The sequence below is a fragment of the Quercus suber genome, unplaced genomic scaffold (genome assembly GCF_002906115.3).
Source record: "Quercus suber isolate HL8 unplaced genomic scaffold, Cork oak 2.0 scaffold_4, whole genome shotgun sequence".
NCBI lineage: Eukaryota > Viridiplantae > Streptophyta > Magnoliopsida > Fagales > Fagaceae > Quercus > Quercus suber.
In genome coordinates, this window is record NW_027069470.1 from 135,687 (window position 1) to 155,870 (window position 20,184).

Here is a 20,184-nt window from a genome sequence, read left to right on the forward strand (position 1 = left end):
TAAACTGATTATATTTAACAAATATTTAATACAGGTGGGAAGAAGCCACTCTTGTGAGAAAGGAAATGAAGGATGTTGGTATCAAAAAGGATGCAGGCTGTAGTTGGATCCCTGTAAAGAATGCAGTCCATGTCTTTCAAGCAAAGGATACTTCCCATGAAAGGAACTCAGAGATTCAGGCAATGCTAGCTAAACTAAGGAGGGATATGAATGAAGCTGGCTATGTACCTGATACCAATTTTGCTCTCTATGATTTACAAGAAGAAGAGAAAATATCAGAAGTTTGGTACCATAGTGAGAAAATTGCCCTTGCATATGGCCTCATAGCTATCCCTCCTGGAGTACCTATAAGGATCACAAAAAATCTTAGGATTTGTGGAGACTGCCACAGTGCCATCAAGTTCATCTCTGGCATTGTTGGCAGAGAAATTATAGTGAGAGATAACAATCGGTTTCATCAATTTAGAGACGGCCAGTGCTCTTGTGGAGATTATTGGTGATAACTTAATATTTTCAAATTTCAACAATTTCGTATTGGACAGCTTTATGACAAAAATTATTGAGATTCTTTCCATACAAGACGTGGTAGTTTTTAAATTATTGGCGGGTAGGATATGATTCCCAAGTGTAGAGGATTTAATTTTTATTTGCCACCTTTTGAATCACTTTGTTCTATAGTGTTGATTGGTCACACTTGTATTTCAAAATTTTACATAGATTTATAAATCACAAGTATGCTGTACCTTGAATGTGTGTTCTCCGCTACTCTTCTCTTGAGGACATAGTCTGTACCAAATCATAAATGTCCATATTAGTTATTACTTATTACACATTTCCATTCATAAGTCGTACCAAATTAGTGTTAGGTAGCTTGGTTATTTCACCATTTACTTACTATGCAGTTGTTTTGTTACTCAAAATCATTAACCTACCACAACTCATCTGACTTGGATTGGTTTGGGTTAGTTACTCATGGGGAAGGTCTCTTGTTGACAATTTGTTGGTGAATCAGGCCAAAAAAAGTGGGGTAATTTTTTCCGGTTGAATAGAGTGACCAGGATTCAGCTATAACCATTTAAAAAAAAAAAATTATAGGTAAATGGAAAAGGAGTGAGGTGTGTTCGAATCCTAGACATTAAACACAACTAAAGATGTTAATACAGCACACCACTAAGCTATAAATTGTATTCGTGACAAGCTTACCTAAACAATGAGGATATTAATAGTGCTTTCAACCCCACTAGGTGTCAAATGCTGAAAATGTAAGATTTGTTTTGCACGAACTTGACACAATTCGAACACATGTCACTGATGCACTAGACCTAAACTTAGCCCATTTTGCATAAATAGCATATACAATTACGATAATATAACTATTTATTCTTTGTCAATAATCCAACATTAGTACTAATTCCGTTCTTGTAATTTTCCTATTAACTAATAGGGTTCGGTTAATGTGTGCCTTAAGGGCATACATTAAGTTTTTTTATTTTTGGAAATATTTTCTTGAAAATTGAAAAAGTTATCATTATTTTTTTAATTTTTGAAATTTTTTTCCTAAAAATGAAAATTAATGTGTGTTCTAGGACACACATTAGTAAAATCCTAACTAATAAACCATGATTATCACGTGGACAGTTGGACCGCTTGGTTAGCCACAACTCCACAACTCTTTAACTACGACCTCACCACCAAGTTATAGCTGACAAGTACAACAATATTCTCTCTACATGTCACCCATTACCAAGGACCCCAACGATGCAATACTAGCCTTTTAGCCACAAAGCCCATCAACTCTCATCTCCATTTTCCGCAAACCCACCAAAGTACTGAAACAAATACTACTGAAGTGAATACACACAAAAAATGGCAGCGTCAGTGGCCACCGGAGTGTCCCTCAACCACATCTCCAGAGAATCCTCAGATATCAGACGCCTTGCCAACTTCTACAAAGAGGTGTCCCAAGATATTTCATCCCAAAAAAAAAAAAAAACCTTTGTTTCTATTACCAAATCTCTTTTCTTTTCTTTCCCATAAAAAAAAAAAAAAAAAATCTCTTTTCTTTTTTTTTTTTTTTCTAAAGTTTGATTATAGTTTCTGTGCAGATTTTTGGGTTTGAAGAGATAGAGAGCCCCAACTTTTTGGAGTTTAAGGTAATATGGTTGAACTTGTCCTCAGCTTTCCAACTCCACCTCATCGAGAGGAACCCCAGTACCAATCTTCCAGAAGGTCCCTGGAGTGCCACGTCACCAGTTGTTGACCCCAGCCATCTCCCTAGAGGTCACCATATCTGCTTCACTGTCTCCAATTTTGAGTCTTTTCTGCAATCTCTTAAGGTAAAATATTCCTTTCCTTTTCTTTTTTTCTTTTTTTTTTTCTCTATTTTTACCCTTCACTTATTTAGGATATTGCTGTTAGTAATTCTTTTTGGGGCAAATTAGGTTGTTCTATATTAAACAAACTAGGTTGTCATCCTTGTTTACGCATAGAACATTCAACAGTAGTGACAGTGACAATGAGTTGATCTAATCTTAAGTAAGTAGGGTGGTCATCTTGATTTTTATGCTAAATTCTATGATTTGGTAGTACCAAAATTAAGACAATTAAAATGGACCTTAGGGACAAAATTACACTACAATTATAAGCTAATTTGGATTCTAATCGTGCTTCGATTAAAATTTTTAAATTAAACCATGATGTTTAAGGTGGTTGCAAATTGAACCTTATGGTTTCACGAGCTTCAAATCGAATCATGGACTTTTAAAATAGTTTAATTGTAAAGTTGAGCTTTTTTTTCGTTTTGATTTGGGTTTGATGGATAAAGTTGATTGCGTTGGTCCCTTAAAAGTGATCCTTTTTGGTATACAACTATTGAATCTGCAAGTGATTGTTGTTATAGGTGTCAGTTTTTGGTGGACTCAGATTATACCTTTATTTTACCATTTCATGTGATCAATTAGTTGGTAATTTTAGAATTTTAGTGAGAGTTTTACCTTGATGAGCCGATGAGGATGTTGAATTGGGCGGGTTTAAAATTTTAAGAAAAATAAGCTTAGAGATGTAGGGCTTGAAAATAGTTTTTGTATCGATTATTAATACTTAATAGATAAGACTGATGAGCACAGTTACTGCCTCTGACTAAAGGGTAAGATTGTGAAATCAAGCCAATGGTGTGCTTGGAAAGTTAGGTGGTCACTGGTCAATAGAAATTTATACCTTGGAAATTGGCTTTGTTCAATGGGAAGTAAACAGCAGAAATGTGTTTTGGGGCACCAATCATGTGCATAATCTGTCGCGAGCTATGTGATAGTGTGAGTGTTTTTGTTCATGATGAGGCAGTGTGTCTTGAACCCATAACCTCACTCCCACCATATTATTGTGGGAAGAAAGTACCATCTGAGTTAGAGCATATTGGCCTTATGGTTAGTGTTGGAGAATAAATCTATTCTTTGAATGAGTTTATTTGGGACCTTAAGAACTGTATGTTCCATATATTGGTTACCTTGTTTCACTCTTAGAAAACTCTTGTCCCGTTAAGCCAAAAGAATTGAATAGGGGACTGTGAATTGAAATGGTGTCTGATGGTGCGTTCTTCATTTGAGTCTGCATGTGGCAGAAAATGAGAAGTGACTGGAAATGCTGAAAATTTTAGCAAATTTTTTGAGATACTCTGCTTGCTCCAGCATTAATCATCATAGAAGAGTGGTGTGTGTATTTTTTATTTTTTTATTTTGTAGTAATTGTTTTTAAATATTAATTGCTGGCTAAAGTTTAGTTAATTCTGCAGGAAAAGGGAATTGAAACTTTTCAAAGGTCCCTTCCTGATGGGAAAGTTAAGCAAGCCTTCTTCTTTGATCCCGATGGTAAGCTTTTATGTTGACAATGTACTGCCTAAGGGTTTGGGGGAAAAATAAAATTCCCCCAGACACACACTAATGTTAGGGTATTACAAATTTTACTATATAAGCTTTACAAACTGAAGTATCAATTTTAAACGCACTGCAAAAACGAAGAAGCAATTTAATATTATGTTGTTAACATTTCACCAATTACATAATTTGCCATGTTAGGTTGTAAATATTTTGTAGTAAAATTAGTATCTTTAGTATTTTCCAAATATTTTAGTATTTCAAGATGGCAGTTTTCATGTGTCTTGATTGCTGTGAATCCTCATCATACAACATAGCAACTGAAAGTTGTTGCACTTAGGAATTAAGGATATACTTTATTAAGACCAAGAAAACGAATGTACATTTGAAACTTGTACTGTAATGTTCAGGTAATGGATTGGAGGTTGCATGTCCAGTTCTGCAGCAGTAAATATGATGGCTTCTGATCAAACTGGAATTTCTTTTCTGACAATAAGCTACAGTGAAGATCCGGGTTTACTCTGTCATTAGTTAATCCTTGCTAAAATGTTGTTATGTAACAATAATATTGGAATTGTGTGCATATACCTTTCAGTGCTGTTTCTTTGAAAAACATCAATTGGTATCTTAGTATGGCCATTATATCAAGTGCCTGATGTGTCATTGAAAAGCTGTAGCATGGCACCAAAAGGATGAATGGCAAACATGATGAAGTAGTAATGGAACATATGAGATTCTTCCTCATGCTCATTTACATAAATTGCATTTTTTCCATAAACAATTCGGTGGATTGGTATGAATTTGTGACAAATGCAGGTTTTTCGTTGAGTATAGCTTATCTTGGAATATTTATACTGTCTTTCTATGCTGAGCAATGAGCATAAAATGCAAATTGATAGGAGTTAGTCACAGACATGATATATGTCCAGAAATCATAGACAGTTGTCCTATAGATGATTCATGACGCTGATTCCTCTCATGCTCTTTTACCTAGACTGCATTTTTCCGTACGATTTTGCAGAGAATGCAAATAGACAGGAATTTGTCTTGCATCCAGCGCTTCACATGTGACATGAAACCGATACTTGTCCAGAAATAGGATTCATGCATATGTGTGGTTCAATCAATGAGCAGCTGAGGCTACTATTGCTAGTAGTCCTCTATCTTTCAAATCTGTTTAAGGGAAGGTAAAAGGACATTCAAGAAGCACTCCCATAACAACCTCTGAGTGTGGACAGACTTCTGATGTTAAACTACTTCATTGCTTATGGCTAGAGAATTAGTGTTTCCTGAACTAAGTTTAGTAAAGGATATATTGTTAGGCATTGTCATTGCATTTTTTTCCGTTTGGCACTTACAAGCCTATTTTCAAGATCATTATAATCCGGAGCTGGCAATATGAATCGTGGAGGCTGGGGTAGAAACAGAGACATTGCTCATGCTAAATTCATCCCAGTGCGTTATGGGGATCTCAATAATGAACCATGTGTTATGTATGAAGTAAACCGACTATGATGTTAATTTGACCGTTCTTCTACATCTACGTTTTTTAACGCTTATTAAAGTAGTCTAACAACTGAGTAATATATAATCACTTTCATATGGACTCAATGGTCGACTATAAGTAGTGGACAATCACTTTCACATGAACTCACTGTATTTTTTTCATCACTTATGATTAGTCATTTTAGCAAGTTGTGGCTTTAGATTTTCTCTTAATGTAATGACCGTAGGGCCACCTAGGCTCAAACTAGAAGCCCATGGATACCCTCAAGCCTTGGCAAGAGGAGATACCACTTCACACAACATGAACAGTGGTAAGAAATCTGGGTTTTTGACACACTGGGACTCATATAACTATTAATTGTAGCTTACCGACCTACAATCACAATAGCTACGTGAATTTTAAGACAAAATAGGCAAGTGAATATACATTTTAAGCTCTTTAACTTAATTGGAGTGACTTCTGTCGTTTTTCACTAATTGGACCTTCGACATTTCTTTGGGTTGTTTTGTCAACAAGAAAAAAAAAAATATATATATATATATATATATGAGGAGGGGTCCACTGTTCAAAAAGCCCGCGAAGAAAAGAAGGAAGAGAGGTAGAAAGAGCAGGAAAGTCTTTTTTTTTATTCATATATGAACTGCAAGAACGCTTTATATGTTCAGGGGGCTAAATGTTGATGGTCATTTTGGAAGTCAAATGAGAAAGGAGCCCAATAACACAGGCAGAAAAGGAGTTTGTAAACAGATAGAAAAAAACCATTAAGTCCAAGCAGCAGGAATAATGGGTCACAAGTCCATAAAATAAACAAATAGGTCTTGAGGAAGCAAACCAGCTTAAAGAAGCTCGGAAAGAGAGAAATAGTAAATCTATAGGCAGTATATTATGTAGAAAAGTGAAAATGGGCCACAGCAGGCCTGAAGTAATGCAAGCAAAGAAAGAAAGTAAGGGGTTAAGGGCAAATCCATGAACCCCAAGGATGAAGATAAGGTAATTGGGCCAGGGAAGCCCAATGAAGTTAGTAAAAGCCTATTGAAATACAGAGTTAGGAAAAGGGCAAAGTAAGCCCAAGGAAAGTGAATGGGCCAAGGATGCCTAAGAGAAAACAAATGGGACACAGGAGCCTGCAAGTAATGTGATGAAAAACTAATGGCCAAACTGAGTCACTGGGGAAAGAATAAGCGGTAGGCCCAAAGAGGTCCAGCAAGATTGAATCAAATAAATGTCACAGCAGGAATGACAGAGTGACATGGCAGAAAATGATAGTAGTCAAAAGGGCGGATTGAAAGAAGGCAAAGCCCAACATCAAACAAAGCCCAGCACCTAAGAGGAGCGGGAAATCGTAAAGCAACCCATTGTAAGGGCCTTTTTTGTGTTGTGAGTTGGGTTAGGTTACCTCCTGCGGTAATGGGCCTGAATGTTTCTGAGTAAGGGAGTTGAGACCGGTCCAACTGTAACTCAACTTGGGCCGGCTTGTGCACAAAATATGCCTCGTTTGCCAAGATTGTGCTTACAGCAGACAGGGATGTTTCAGATGAGTTATGGTAGGCAGAATTGTTTTAGATGAGTTCCGACAAATAGATATAATAATAACAACAAAACAAAGTACTCTGACTATTTAATGAAAAATGACCAAGTAATCCCTACTTATAAAACATAATTACAGTCATAACAATGTCCTTTACAAAGAAAGTAAAGGAGAAAGAAGATAATATGAATTAATCAAGAATGAGCATAAAATCAAGTTTAAGTTTGGTCCGCAGAAGCAAAACCAAAGAGGGGAGAACACCTCCTCTCAATGCAAATAATCTCCCAAGAAAGATCCTGGCATGGGGATTAATGGCTTTGAAGGAACCAGACCTGAATGGTTAATGTCCAAAAAGAATCTTTCTTATGTTTTGGAAGAGAGTAGGATTTACAAGGGGAGAGAGAGAAATCGACCTATTGGTGCATGCCCACCGTATTAACTTTCTTTGTTTTCTATTTTCTCTCTTATATTTTTCTTTCCTTTCTTGTTTTTTTTTTTTTTTTTTTACTTTCTTTCTTTTCTTTGCGATCTTGCTCCATTTTTCAATGATTTTTCGATCCCCTCTTCTGGGCATGGTAAGGGCCTTCTTATAGTGCCTGCTGTGACCAGATTTTACTGTTTTGCCCCCTAACCACCTTTGTCTAGTATAGGTGTACTTGCCGACCACCACTAGTTCCTCTGCGTGCCACTCTCCACTTCCAGACAAAGGAAGACTGTTTCATTTATTACTCTGTCATGACACTCTTTCCTGCCACGGCGTGGATACTCTCTCTCTCTCTATCCCTCAGGGCATGCACCTGACGGTTCTCCCCAACTTTACTTTTTTTGGGTGGTCTGTCATCCCATCAGGACATACCCCCTAAAAGAGTTTAGACAAAAGCCGCAGAATAGATCTTTTCCCCTCTCCCCACCACCAAACCATACCCCCTTACTACTGACCCATGACCCCACCACGTCCCATATTAGCTGGGTACAAGCTGGTGATGCCTAGGCCTTGCGCGTGCTTCCCTTCCATTTATGTCCAAAATCTGCCTGTTGCTCATACGTTTGCCGCGGTCTGGAGTCTTGCTTGCACAGTCTACTGCCCTTCTTCGACCTTTTATGTGGGCTGTTTTATAATTCCCCGTTCTCTTCAGGGGTTAGGCTTTATTTAATACTGGGTTTTACATTTTTCTCAGCCCATTTCTTGATTGTTATCATGTCCTGCCATACTATTTTGTCATTCCTGTTCCAATGACTTAATCCTACTGGGCCTCTTTTAGACCTGTCGTTTACTCTCTTCCCCAAATGGCTTTGCATGGCCATGAGCTTTCTTACTTAGGGGCTCCTGTGTCCCTTTTGTTTTCCCTTGGGCATCCTTGGCCCATTTACTTGTTTTGGGCTTCCTCGACCATTTTCCTAACTTTGTGTTCTCATGGGCTTTTACTTACTTCATTGGGCTTCCCCGGCCCAATTACTTCATACTCATCCTTGGAGTTTGTGGGCCTGCCAACAATCCCCTACTCTCTTTGCTTACATTACTTTGACCCTGCCGTGGCCCATTCTTACTTTTTTACATCATACACTGCCCATAGGTTTGTTATTCTCTCTTTCCGGGCCTTTTGAGCCCATTTGCTTCCTCAAGGCCCATTTATTTATTTTATGGACCTGTGACCCATTATTCCTGCTGCTTGGGTTTAATGGTTTTATTCTATACTTGCCACTTCTATTTGCTGCCTGCATTGTTGGGTTGGGTCTCCTTCCTTCTATTTGTGTTTTACAAAAATGACCCTCAACACCCACATAAAAGGTCAAGGAAGGATGGCAGATTGTGTAGGCAAGTCTCCAGATAGCGGCAAACGCATGAGCAACAGACAGATTTTGGACATACATGAAAGGGAGGCACGCGCGAGGCCTAAACACCACCAACCTATACCCAACCAATATGGGACATGGTAGGGTCATAGGTCAGAGGTAAGAGGGCATGGTTTGGAGGTAGGGAGAGGGGAAAACCTGTTCTGCGGTTCCTACTCAAACTTTTTTGGGGGATACGTTCTACTGAGATGACATATCACTCAAAAGAAGCAAAGTTGAGTTAGAACCACTAGGTGCATGCCATGAGGGATAGAGAGAGAGAGCACCCACACCGTGGCAGGAAAGGGTGCCACAGCAAACTAGTAAATAAAATAGCTTTCCTTTGTCTGGAAATAGGGAGTGGCACACAAACGGACTAGTGGTGGTCGGCGAGTACACCCAAACCAGACAAAGGTTGTTAAGGGATAAAATAGTAAAATCTGGTCACAGCAGGCACTATAAAGAAAGACCCTTGTTGTGCCCAGAGGAAGGACACTAGAATCATAGTAAAAAGGTGCATATCATGAGAGATAGAGAGAGAGAGCACCCACACCGTGGCAGGAAAGGGTGCCACAGCAAACTAATAAATAAAATAGCTTTCCTTTGTCTGGAAATAGGGAGTGGCACACAAACGGACCAGTGGTGGTCGGCAAGTATACCAAAACTAGACAAAGGTGGTTAAGGGCTAAAATAGTAAAATCTGGTCACAACAGGCACTATAAAGAAAGACCCTTGCTGTGCCCAGAGGAAGGACACTAGAATTACAGTAAAAACCGTCTCTGAGGAACCACGAAATAGAAAACAAGTGTGAAGAAAAGAAAGAAAAGATAAGAGGAAAACTAAAACAAAAAAGAAGGAAGGAAAAAAAACAGAGAATTAGATCGGCAGGTATGCACCAATAGGTTGATTCTCTCTCTCCCTCTCAAAATCCTGCTCTCTGCCAAAAGCAAAAGGGTTTTCTCTGAGCACCAACCATTCAAGTCCGTTTCCCTCAAAGTGATTAATCTCCACGGCAGGATTTTTCCTGGGAGATTAATTGTGTTGAGAAGAAGCGTTCTTCCCTCTCTGGTCTCGGTCCTACAGACTAGATTTACTCTAATTTCTTTCTTCTCTTGATTGACCTATATGCTGACCACTTATTAACTTGCTTTCTTTATAAAAGTAATTTTTATTATTGTGATTATCTTTCTTAATTATGGATTAATTGTTCACTTTAATTGAGAAGCCGAAGTATTCTCTTTTTGTTTTATTATCATGTCTACTTGCCATGACTCATCTAAAATAGCTCTGCCTACTGCAAGCATGCTCTTGGCAGACAAGGCATAGTTTGCGCATAAGCTGGACCAAATTGAGTTGCAGTTAGACCGGTCTTAACTCCCTTACTCAGAACACTTGAGCCTAGTACTGCAGGAGGCAGCCCAACCTAATCTAACAAAAAGGCCCACTACAGATAACATAGTAAATGAATGTTGATTATACATTTTTATACGGTAAAATTTGTAGTTTCCTAGTGTCATTTATTTAAATTTTGATAATACATTAGTTTATAAGGTTCATATGGTAGAATTTGTAGATTCCTAGTGTCATTTGTTGATAATTTTGTAAATATTTAATGCTAAAATTAATAATATTTTTAGCAATTTTCATAGATAATTTGTCTTTTAAAAAAAAAAAGCATCCTTGAGGTGCTAAGCTAAAATAGTTTTAGATATATGGACCGATGTAACAGTGACGATATATTAATCACAACTTGAAAAATAATTATCGATTTTTTTTTTTTTTTGGTATATCTATCATTGCTAATGGATAAATTCTTTTGGGTAGGTTGTTGGACAGTATGCAGAAGCAACCCCGGTACTACAAACATCATTTGAGGTTACTCAACAGATTGCAATAATATTCATGCACAATTGAAAGCAAAGAGAGCACGAGTACATACATCTCCTATTCATTTTTACATAAAAATCTCTCCATCAGGCCTAATATCTTCCATCCATCCATCCAATTTAAAATCTCGCTTTAGAGTGATATGATTATAACCTAAGCTTCAAGATTCTTGGAACAAATGCTATTAATTTCTATAACAACTCACAAGGTTCTAACTTCAGACTCCCGTTTAGGATTAATAGTATCCCTCACCCACTAAGGGTACGTTTGATAGTACATAATAGACATTGTAATGTAATTTCTATTTCTATGATTTTGTAGAGTATAATAAACATTGTAATATAATTGCTATTCCTATGGTTTAATTATAGGATTGTTTAGTTACGCTTTTATTATAAGGAATAATAATTTCTTGTGAATAACTATTCTTTAAAATAAAGAATACTCATTCTTTACAAAAAGGTTTGAATTCATATTCCTTCATCTAATAACACATTCTATTAAAAAAATTCTCAAAAATTCCCTTGTTACCCGCTTCTCCAAAATTTTAATCTCCCTTCCAAAAATTCTCTCCCTCCCTTTCGAAATATTATATGTCCCTCCTCTCAAAAATTTTAATCTCTCTCTACTAGAGATCTCCGATTTTTACAGGTACTTTCTCTCTCTGCCCTCAATTGCTTCTCTCTTCTTAAGAATTTTTGGGTTCGTTTGTTAGAGGAGTTTGAGTCATATTGTTTATATTTTTTTGAAATACGTGTGGGTGAAAAAATGTGTAGAAATACATGTAACATTTTTTAAAAACTGAAAACATGTTGCTAAAATGCTCTACCAAATGAGCCCAATCTCTTCCCTACAAGAGCTCTACCATTCCACAAGTACTACTGCCCTTCTCTCTCTCTCTCTCTCTCTCTCTCTCTCTCTCTCTCTCTCTCTCTCTCTCTCTCTCTCTCTCTCTCTCTCTCTCTCTCTCTCTCTCTACTATTTTTCAATGTGTAAACTGAATGAAAGAAAAAAAATGGTGCGAAGTGCAACAAACTGGAAGTTGTAGAGTGAGGAAACAACTAAGAGAAATACTCGGAAGAAGAAAGAAGAAAAAGAGGAAGGAAGAAGTAGATACCGTGCAAATTTTTTTTGGCGTAAATGCACTTTTAGTCTCTACATTTAGCTTTTTTCCATTTTGGTCCCTACATTTTATTTTTACCACTTTTAGTCCCTAAACCAATTAACGCGGGACATTTAAGTCCTTAAAGCACCATTCCGTCACCAAACGAACAAGAAACTGACAGATCAATAAAATAATAATAGAAATTCACTATAGCATTGACACATTACAACTAAATAAAAAAAATAAAAACAAAAAATCACATGAATTGAGATCTAAAAGTGCCTTGAACAAGAACAATAAGAACACAAATCCAAATTTAAGAACAAAAACATTTTCCTTTATTTTGAACCATTGAATAAAAATAAACAAGAAGATGAACCTAGATCACAAGAACACAAGAAGATGAACCTAGATCACAAGAACACGAACCTAGATCATAAGAACACAAGAAAATTTGTATACATTGTTCCCAACAAAAATCAATTGAAAATTAAATAAAAAATGGGTGATGTGTTCTTCCACAAAAATCAAAACCTAAACCATCAAACCCAATGACCACCACCACAATCCGCCACACTAACCCATATCCATCTTAGTGTCTTAGCATGAGTCTCTCATCACTGGCACTCAACTCGAACCCTATCAAGGTCCCACAGACCCCTTTCTTGGGTTTTCGCCACCACCACCTCAAACCCATTATTCTCTCTCGCCGCCCAAACCTTATCTTCTGCTCCTCAGCCTCAGCCTTTACATCTCTGAGCGTAGCCGAATCGAGCACAACCCAAGGAATTAACCGGATCAAGTCTTTGAGTCAAGTATCAGGAGTGTTAGGCTGTCAGTGGGGAGACGAAGGCAAAGGCAAACTGGTCGATATCTTGGCCCATCACTTTGACATCGTTGCTCGTTGCCAGGTACACTTTTTCTCAGATCTGCTTGCCGTTGGTCAACAAGGGAGAAACCGAACATCGCCAGCCACATCTCGGCCTCTCTCTCTCTCACTATACCCAAATCATTCTCTCTCTCTCTCTCTAAACCCATATCATCTTTTATTCTCTCTTCTCTCCTTTCTGGTCAGCCCCCAAGCAATTCCTTCATCACTATAATTCTCAGAAGTTAGCTGAAGCTGTTGATAAAATGATAGTCGTCGATTTTGGTCCCAGATCACTCTTTCTCTCTCTCTAAACCCATATCATTCTTGTGATCTGGTTCGTGTTCTTACCAATTCATGTGATTTTTTGTTGGAGTTTGGCACTGTGTTTGAGTTTAGTATTTATTGATGATTTTGTGTTTGGTTGACAAGAAAATTAAAGAAAAATTGAGAAAGTTACTACAAGTTTTTTTTTTCTTAATCTTTAAATCATAATTCATGTGAATTTTGATTTTTAATTCTGTTTTGATTTTTTTTATTTAGTTAAAATTAATAAATTAATTTTCTAAATTTATATGCTAATGTGTCAGTGCTACAGTGAATTTTTATTATTATTTATTGATATGTCAGTTTCCCCGTTAGTTTGATGACGGAATGGTGCTTCAAGGACTTAAATATCCCGCGTTAATTGGTTTAGGGACTTAAAGTGGTAAAAATAAAATGTATGGACTAAAATAGAAAAAAGTCAAAATGTAGGGAATAAAAATACATTTACGCATTTTTTTTAAGAATATATGGTCTTCATTGAACTTTGGAAATGGGAGCCTTGGAGAAATTTAAAAAAAAAAAAAAAAAAAAGTTTATGAGAGAGATGATGGCTTATTGTAACCATTGTTGGCAGGTGAGGACAGGGAGGGAATTAAAAAAAGGAAAAGGAAAGATTTTAAATTTATATTGGGTGGTACATAGGATTTCAATTAATGTTACCACTATAAAATTATCACAATAAATTTTACACGGCATATATGTATATATGTATGTATGTATAGGATTATGTATAGGATTCAAACTTATATTTAAATATGCCTATATATTACTTGTAAATTTATGTTATTCGAATGGTTTTGTTATGTTATTGGAGTAGTTTTGTTACGATATGTATAATTTTTATAATCTTGTTATGATATATATAGGATTCAAGCTTTTGTATATTATTTATATTTTATTTATCAACTTCCAATTTTGATTGTTAGTATTTTAGTTGCACTATAATTTGTCATGTCTTTTTAGATATGAAATCAAATACACTTGATTCTCAAGGTCCTTCTAAACGAAAATGGACTCCTATTGAAGATTTGAAACTAATGGAGGCTTTGGTAGAATATCACCATGAAAGGGAAGGTAACCCTGAAAATAAGTTTAAGCTTGGATATTTGAAAGTATTTGGAAGAAAAGATTTATACCAAATTACCTAATGCTGGATTAAGAGCAAAACCAGATATTGAATCAAGATTGAGGACTTTGAAAGGATTGAGAATTTTACCATTGTTCAAGTAAGATTGTAGTTTGTTCGTCAAATTTTACAATTGGGGGACACTTGATTGAAGACCCACAAGAGTTTTTGAAAGACCAGTTGATTACTAATGTAGTTACTTCTTAATTTTAATACAATGAAATGAAATCAATTTTATTTACAAAAAAGAAGAAGAAGAGAGATTGGGTTTATTAGAGATCCTCTGTTCAAGATTGGTTTGTTAAACTAGACTTTATTAAAAGTGTATTTGTAATTTTATAATAAGGGTATTTTAGACAATTTAATTTAAAATACTTTTATAGCATTATCTTTAGAGTTTTAAGAGCATTTACATTTGGTATTGCAAATGCTATATGTAAGAGAATTTTAGCATTAATGCACCAAACAAGCCCAGCATTAGGACTTGCAAACACGAACTATTGCAAACATTTTTGCAATAGTGCTACAGTGCAATTCTAAGGTAGAATTGCACTGTAGCACTATTCTAAAAATAAATAAATAAAAAACTAATATTTTATTTACTTAATCAATTCATTTCTCTCTCTCTCACCCGGTTTTGGGTTTTTGTTTTTATTTGGGTTTTAAGATATTTTATTTTATTGTGTAAAAATATTATTTTAATGTGTTGTATTGTAAAATAAAAGTTGAGATGCTGAGAATATTGTAAAATGATATGATTTAATTGATAAAGTAGCTTTTCAGGATGGTAAAAGAGGATGAGATAGAATTTTAGGATGTAAATGCTCTAATCTTGTGTTGTCACTAAACAAATGAATAGTAGTAAGTATTATATTACAGGATCTTATATTTCTTATAATACTTATTCTTCTTCCTATGTAATTACCATTACATTCTACCAAACGTCCCCTAAGATATAAAATTAAAACTCGTATTATTGGACTAAATGGTAACATGAAGTTCTCCTAGACATTTTTTTTTTTTTTTTTTGAGAAAGAGTTCTCCTAGACTTGGACAGTAATTATTAGGGCATTAAGTGAATAGGTGAGAGGTAGATTCATTTGAAAAGAGCAATTCTTATTTTCTTATTGGAAGGGGCTAGGATCCATCACCGACTTAATTGGGCGGTGATTTGTTTCCAAGTATATATTCACGTTTAGAGTGAGAATTAAGGAAATACTTCTTAATCTGCTTGAACGTGTAAACGCTTATTTCTTTAATCTGCTTATCCGAAGTATTGATTTCTTATATAAGGTTTTGTAGTATTAAACAAGAGAAAGAGAAAGTAAGATGGTATGAAAATTGTTTGTTAATATAATTAAAAATTAATTACAATAAGTTTGTTTACTTAAAGTATTATAATCACAAGTGGTGTAATGGAATGAACTTGGGTCAATAAAATTTTGTTCCGTTTGAATTTCCTTCATCTGAGTATATTGAAGTCATTTCCTTTCTTGTTGTGGGCTACATTTCATGGGAGTGATACATTATTAATAGAAATTTCATATAGTATATGACAATCAACCTGAAACTTTACTGCCCATTACTATCATGATGAAAAGATAAAATGAATTGTTTTAATTTTTCTTTTAAAAAAAAAAAAACTCTAAAATTTTGTGTTGAAATTGCTAATGCAATTGACACTGCAAGTGCAAGGCATCACAGCAAGGTTGATAGTGCAGGTGCAAGGTATCTTAACAAGCTTGAAGAGCATCATGACATAATTGGACGGTTGAGGAGCAATGATCAAGTGACAGCAGAGCATACTTGGGCTAGCAAGGAGTTATTGGAAGTTATAGAAACTATGCCATATCATGAGCTGTTCATACATAGTTTAGAGGAGCTAATGGCACGTGGCTTAGGGAGTTAAGCAATGCAATTCAATTAGCATGTGTACACTTAGATGAATCTTGAAACTGCTTTTCCCACCAAAATAGGGAAGTTTGTTATTTTGTTTTGGTTAGTTAGATCGTGTATATATAGAGTAGATATTATGTATTTGCTCAGTTGCTTGTATTCTCACAATGCTTTCAATAAAATCTGAGTTTGATTTGTTTAGAAAGAGAGTGTTCTAGAAGTTTTATATTTTGGGTTGCCACCTTCATGTCCACACCAAGTTGTTGGTGGATATAATAAAAAAATTACAAAAAAAAAAAAAAAGAGATACCTATGTGATAATCTAAAATTGTACTAAGGTGATAATCTAAAATAGGGAGATTTTGTATAATTTATTATCTTTAAAGATAGGGAGAAATCATATAAATTTTTTAAAATAATTTTTTGTTAGAGTTAAAAATTTATTAGTTTCTTCCAATATCCCATCAGTGCTCCTCTCTAAACAGTTATTTGCAAAACCATTAATTTGATATTTGTGTATTTTTAACAATATTAGCCCAATTGAATTAGTTTCTTTGATATTTGTGCATTTTTAACAACTTTAATCCCACTTGAATTGGTTTCTTTGTATTAATAACAATCTTCATCATGCCAAAGTTATGAAATATTAATCATATTATTGATATTTTAAATGCTTATCATGCAAAATATGGTCACATTGCTATAAAAAAAATTTCATATGCCTACATAAGAGTATATTTGGCTACATTGTTATGAAGACTTTTCATGGTCTAGGGCCAGACCAACACACATCTTTTGGGCCTAAGATAATTCAGACCTCCTCATTTCACCCTCCCTATGTGCATGCTTAACCCATTTTATCATGCTAACACTTAGACACAATAAATGTCCACAATTATAAATTAATAATGACTCTCTCTCTAACATGGGATTTCATTAAACATATTAACTCCTCATATACCACATAAAAACTCATATTTTCATTAAAGTTGCCAATTTTTCATTAATTAATTATTAAAATATTTTTTTAATATTAATATGCTCCAACAAAAGTAATAAGTAAATGAAAATTAAGAATGGAGAGTGATGTGTAAAAAAGTGAGTGTAATGTTCTAAATATCAATAATATTTTTATCTAGGTAATATATAGGTGGGTCATGCTTTTTTTTTTTTTTTTTTATATATATATAAGATAGAATTCTACTCTAGCCTAATCTAAATGGATATGTGTGTAAAACTCCCTCCTGAAAACTTGAACCCCAGCCCTTGCCCTCCACACTCCACAAGCACTTATGCTTGTAGAGTGACTATCGCACCAAGGGTGTGCGGTGGTATAGATGGGTCATGCTAACGAGTGCCCTTACGACACTCATTAATAATTTATTTTAAGAAAATTTTGATAACACTTTTATGAAAAAATAAAAAAAACTGTTAAAATATTAATTAATTTTTTTTCATTTCCTATAAAAACTTTTTTTAAATGAATGGACACTCATTAGCATTTCCCTATATAGGTTGACATTGTACTGTAGCAATGTAAATTTTACATTGTAGATTGTGCAAATTAATTTGTTTAGTTGACAATGTAAATCTTACATTGCTAAGATAATATAAACTTTTTTTTTTTTTTTAAAAGAGTACTCGTCTGTGTATTTGAATTTGGTGAGATTACAAAGTATTTGAGTGACATGGTTTTAAAAACCGGTACGGTAAAAGAACCGGAAAAAGAGCTAAATACCGGTTTTATGGTCGGACCGGGGTCCGACCGATGGTCGAACCGATGACGTCATAAATAATTTAATTATTATTTATTTAAATTATATAAATAATTAATAATTTTTTAATATACTAAAAGTCTAAAACTAACAAACCTATAATAACAAATATGTTTCCTTTAAAAAAATACAAGAATATAAGTATATAATATAACATCTTTTTATATAATTTGACTTAATAACTTTTGATTACTGATTTTTGCATCAAATTGCAAAGAAACACCTTTTTTTTTTTTTGCAGTAATAATTTATTGACAAAAGCCAATGGATTGGTCACAACATAGCACTCAGCAATAGATGGTCCATAACTTGCTTTAGAAACATCACCTGTAATAAAATATTTCCTTACTTATTAAAGCAAAAAAACCTAAGCAATCTCAAGAGGGCTCAAATCAATAAGTAATAACATTACAAAATAATCATCCTGAAATTCTAATAAACTTTCAACAAAACCAAATAAATAAGTTCATTAGTTATTACATTTACATCCAAATGAAAATAACAAATAAGTTCATTACAACCAACAACTAAGTTTTAAAGTTTCAAACAAACAACAACTAAGTTTCAAAGTTTCAAACAAACAACTAAGTTTTAAAACCCAAGCCTCATTTGTTATGAAGACAATCGAAATCAATATCATCATGTGAACCAAATGCTCCACCACTAGCATCATAATCATCATCCTCATCCTCATCTTCTTCATCTTCAACATGAATAGGATGATTTTTATCTCTAAATCCGAGAGGAGCATCATCTTCATCACCAAATGATTCCAAATTGATGTCATCATCATCCTCAATCACTTCATTGTCCATATCTATACAAATTCCAAAACCAAAGAACAATAAATGAAATAACAATTCTCATAATCATTTCTCATAAATCATAAATAGTCTAATTAAAATATGCAACTAGGCAAAGAATTGTTATAAGCTAACCTCTTTGTACATGGCTAGAAGACCCTTCTTCAATTGGATAGGCTCCCTCTTCATATAATGCATTCTCTATCTCCTCATGATCCAAAATGGAGGTTCCTCATCTTCCACTACCCAAAATTCAGTTTTATCGATACTTGCATAATCAATAGGATCAAAATTGAACTTCTTCCTTTTGACTCTATCATAAGATGAACATAATGAATAATTTAATTAGTAACCAAATCACTTATATTTCACAATCACAAAGAACCCACTTGACCAAATCAGTGAATCACTCATATTTTCCCACAAAAACATTGAAACAAAGAGATTATATAATATATACCTTTCTTTCAATCGGTAGTTATAATGAACAAACACAAGATCATTAAGTCGTTGATGCTCCAATCTATTTCTTCTTTTGGTATGTATTTGTTCAAAAGCACTCCAATTCCGCTCACATCCTGAAGAGGCAGCTGTTTGGCTAAGGATCCGAATTGCAAACTTTTGTAAGGTTGGAGCACAAGATCCAAACAACTTCCACCACTCATCTAAGTTCCATATACAACACAAAACAAAGATACAATGAATCAATAAACACAACTATACTTATCCCAAAAATATAAAAAAGAGCTATGATCTTTAAAACATATTTACATTTTAGTATTAGCTAAAGTAAACAATATCTTACCCGGCTGAGATGTCTTGGCTGATTCTTGAGCAAGTTGGGTTCCAAAAGTTTGTTCACGCTCTCGAAATAGCCTTAATTCCTCCACCAACTTCAATCGACCAACTGAAACTTTTGATTCAATAACATCTGTCACAGCAGATTGTGTCTCTAGCCTCTTATTAAGAGTGGATGAGTCATATTGGAATGCAGGATTCAACCAGTAAGCAGCAGCATGAATATCTCTATAGAATTGATTATCCCAACGATCCTTGATAATATTAACATAAGGCTCCCATAGTCTCTTCTTGTCCTTGAAATTTTTTTTGATTCCATCAATTACTCTATACATGCCATCATATACATAACCCATAGCTGGTTTTTCATCAGAATCAACAATGCGTAAAAACGAATCAATGGTGACATAATATGCACAATTACATGACAATCATTCCAAAATTGATTGTCAAGAATGATTTTCACCACTGCCTTTGCTTTCTTATCTTTTGCATATCTTGATTCAACATAAAATTTGCTAGTCACCAATGCTTGTAAGTCATGCTTATGTTCCTTAAGACTCCCTAAGGCAATGAAAGTAGTAGCAAACCTAGTTGGCCCTGGACGCACAATTTCCGTCCAATTTTTTCTAGTCCTCAACCAAGCTTGCAAAGCCACATGGTTATAGATGAACACTGTGATCTTGGATGCACGCTCTGCAAGTTTAGCTATATGATCCATTTTCCCAATCTCCTTAAAAATTAGGTTTAGGCAATGTGCTGCACAAGGTGACCAACTAATGTTCCTATATTTTCCACACACAATTCTTCCAGCAGCTACATAATTTGCAGCATTGTCAGTGACCAAATGTACTATATTTGC

General features: G+C 34.8%; 3 protein-coding genes across 3 annotated transcripts in view; 2 read left to right on the forward strand and 1 right to left on the reverse strand.

Annotated features, from left to right (window-relative positions):
* Positions 1-836, forward strand: part of LOC112003653 (pentatricopeptide repeat-containing protein At4g14850) — a 12,772-nt gene extending 11,936 nt beyond the window's left edge. Inside the window, exon 2 of the mRNA XM_065770427.1 lies at positions 35-836. Within this exon, the coding sequence (XP_065626499.1) occupies positions 35-500 (466 nt within the window). The 3' untranslated portion in view covers positions 501-836. The remainder of the gene's footprint in view (positions 1-34) is intronic.
* Positions 837-1,692: 856 nt separating this feature from the next.
* Positions 1,693-4,650, forward strand: LOC112003651 (glyoxylase I 4). The gene is made up of 4 exons (XM_024035856.2): positions 1,693-1,956; positions 2,106-2,336; positions 3,788-3,863; positions 4,280-4,650. The coding sequence occupies exons 1-4, from the start codon at positions 1,867-1,869 to the stop codon at positions 4,318-4,320; spliced, it is 438 nt and encodes a 145-aa protein (XP_023891624.1). The 5' UTR covers positions 1,693-1,866; the 3' UTR covers positions 4,321-4,650.
* Positions 4,651-18,725: 14,075 nt separating this feature from the next.
* Positions 18,726-19,698, reverse strand: LOC136066320 (uncharacterized). The gene is made up of 3 exons (XM_065770442.1): positions 19,330-19,698; positions 18,985-19,189; positions 18,726-18,837 (listed from the first exon to the last, which is right to left on the reverse strand). Exons 1-3 carry the CDS (start codon positions 19,676-19,678, stop codon positions 18,726-18,728), a joined length of 666 nt encoding a protein of 221 aa, XP_065626514.1. The 5' UTR covers positions 19,679-19,698.
* Positions 19,699-20,184: the final 486 nt, after the last annotated feature.

Coding starts and splice junctions, on each gene's coding strand:
- LOC136066320 (XM_065770442.1), bottom strand. CDS start 19,678: ATGGGTTATGTATATGATGGCATGTATAGAGTAATTGATGGAATCAAA. Junction 19,190..19,329: donor AGCCAAGACATCTCAGCCGG/GTAAGATATTGT, acceptor TATGGAACTTAG/ATGAGTGGTGGAAGTTGTTT. Junction 18,838..18,984: donor AACTACCGATTGAAAGAAAG/GTATATATTATA, acceptor ATCTTATGATAG/AGTCAAAAGGAAGAAGTTCA.
- LOC112003651 (XM_024035856.2), top strand. CDS start 1,867: ATGGCAGCGTCAGTGGCCACCGGAGTGTCCCTCAACCACATCTCCAGA. Junction 1,957..2,105: donor TTGCCAACTTCTACAAAGAG/GTGTCCCAAGAT, acceptor GTTTCTGTGCAG/ATTTTTGGGTTTGAAGAGAT. Junction 3,864..4,279: donor CTTCTTCTTTGATCCCGATG/GTAAGCTTTTAT, acceptor TGTAATGTTCAG/GTAATGGATTGGAGGTTGCA.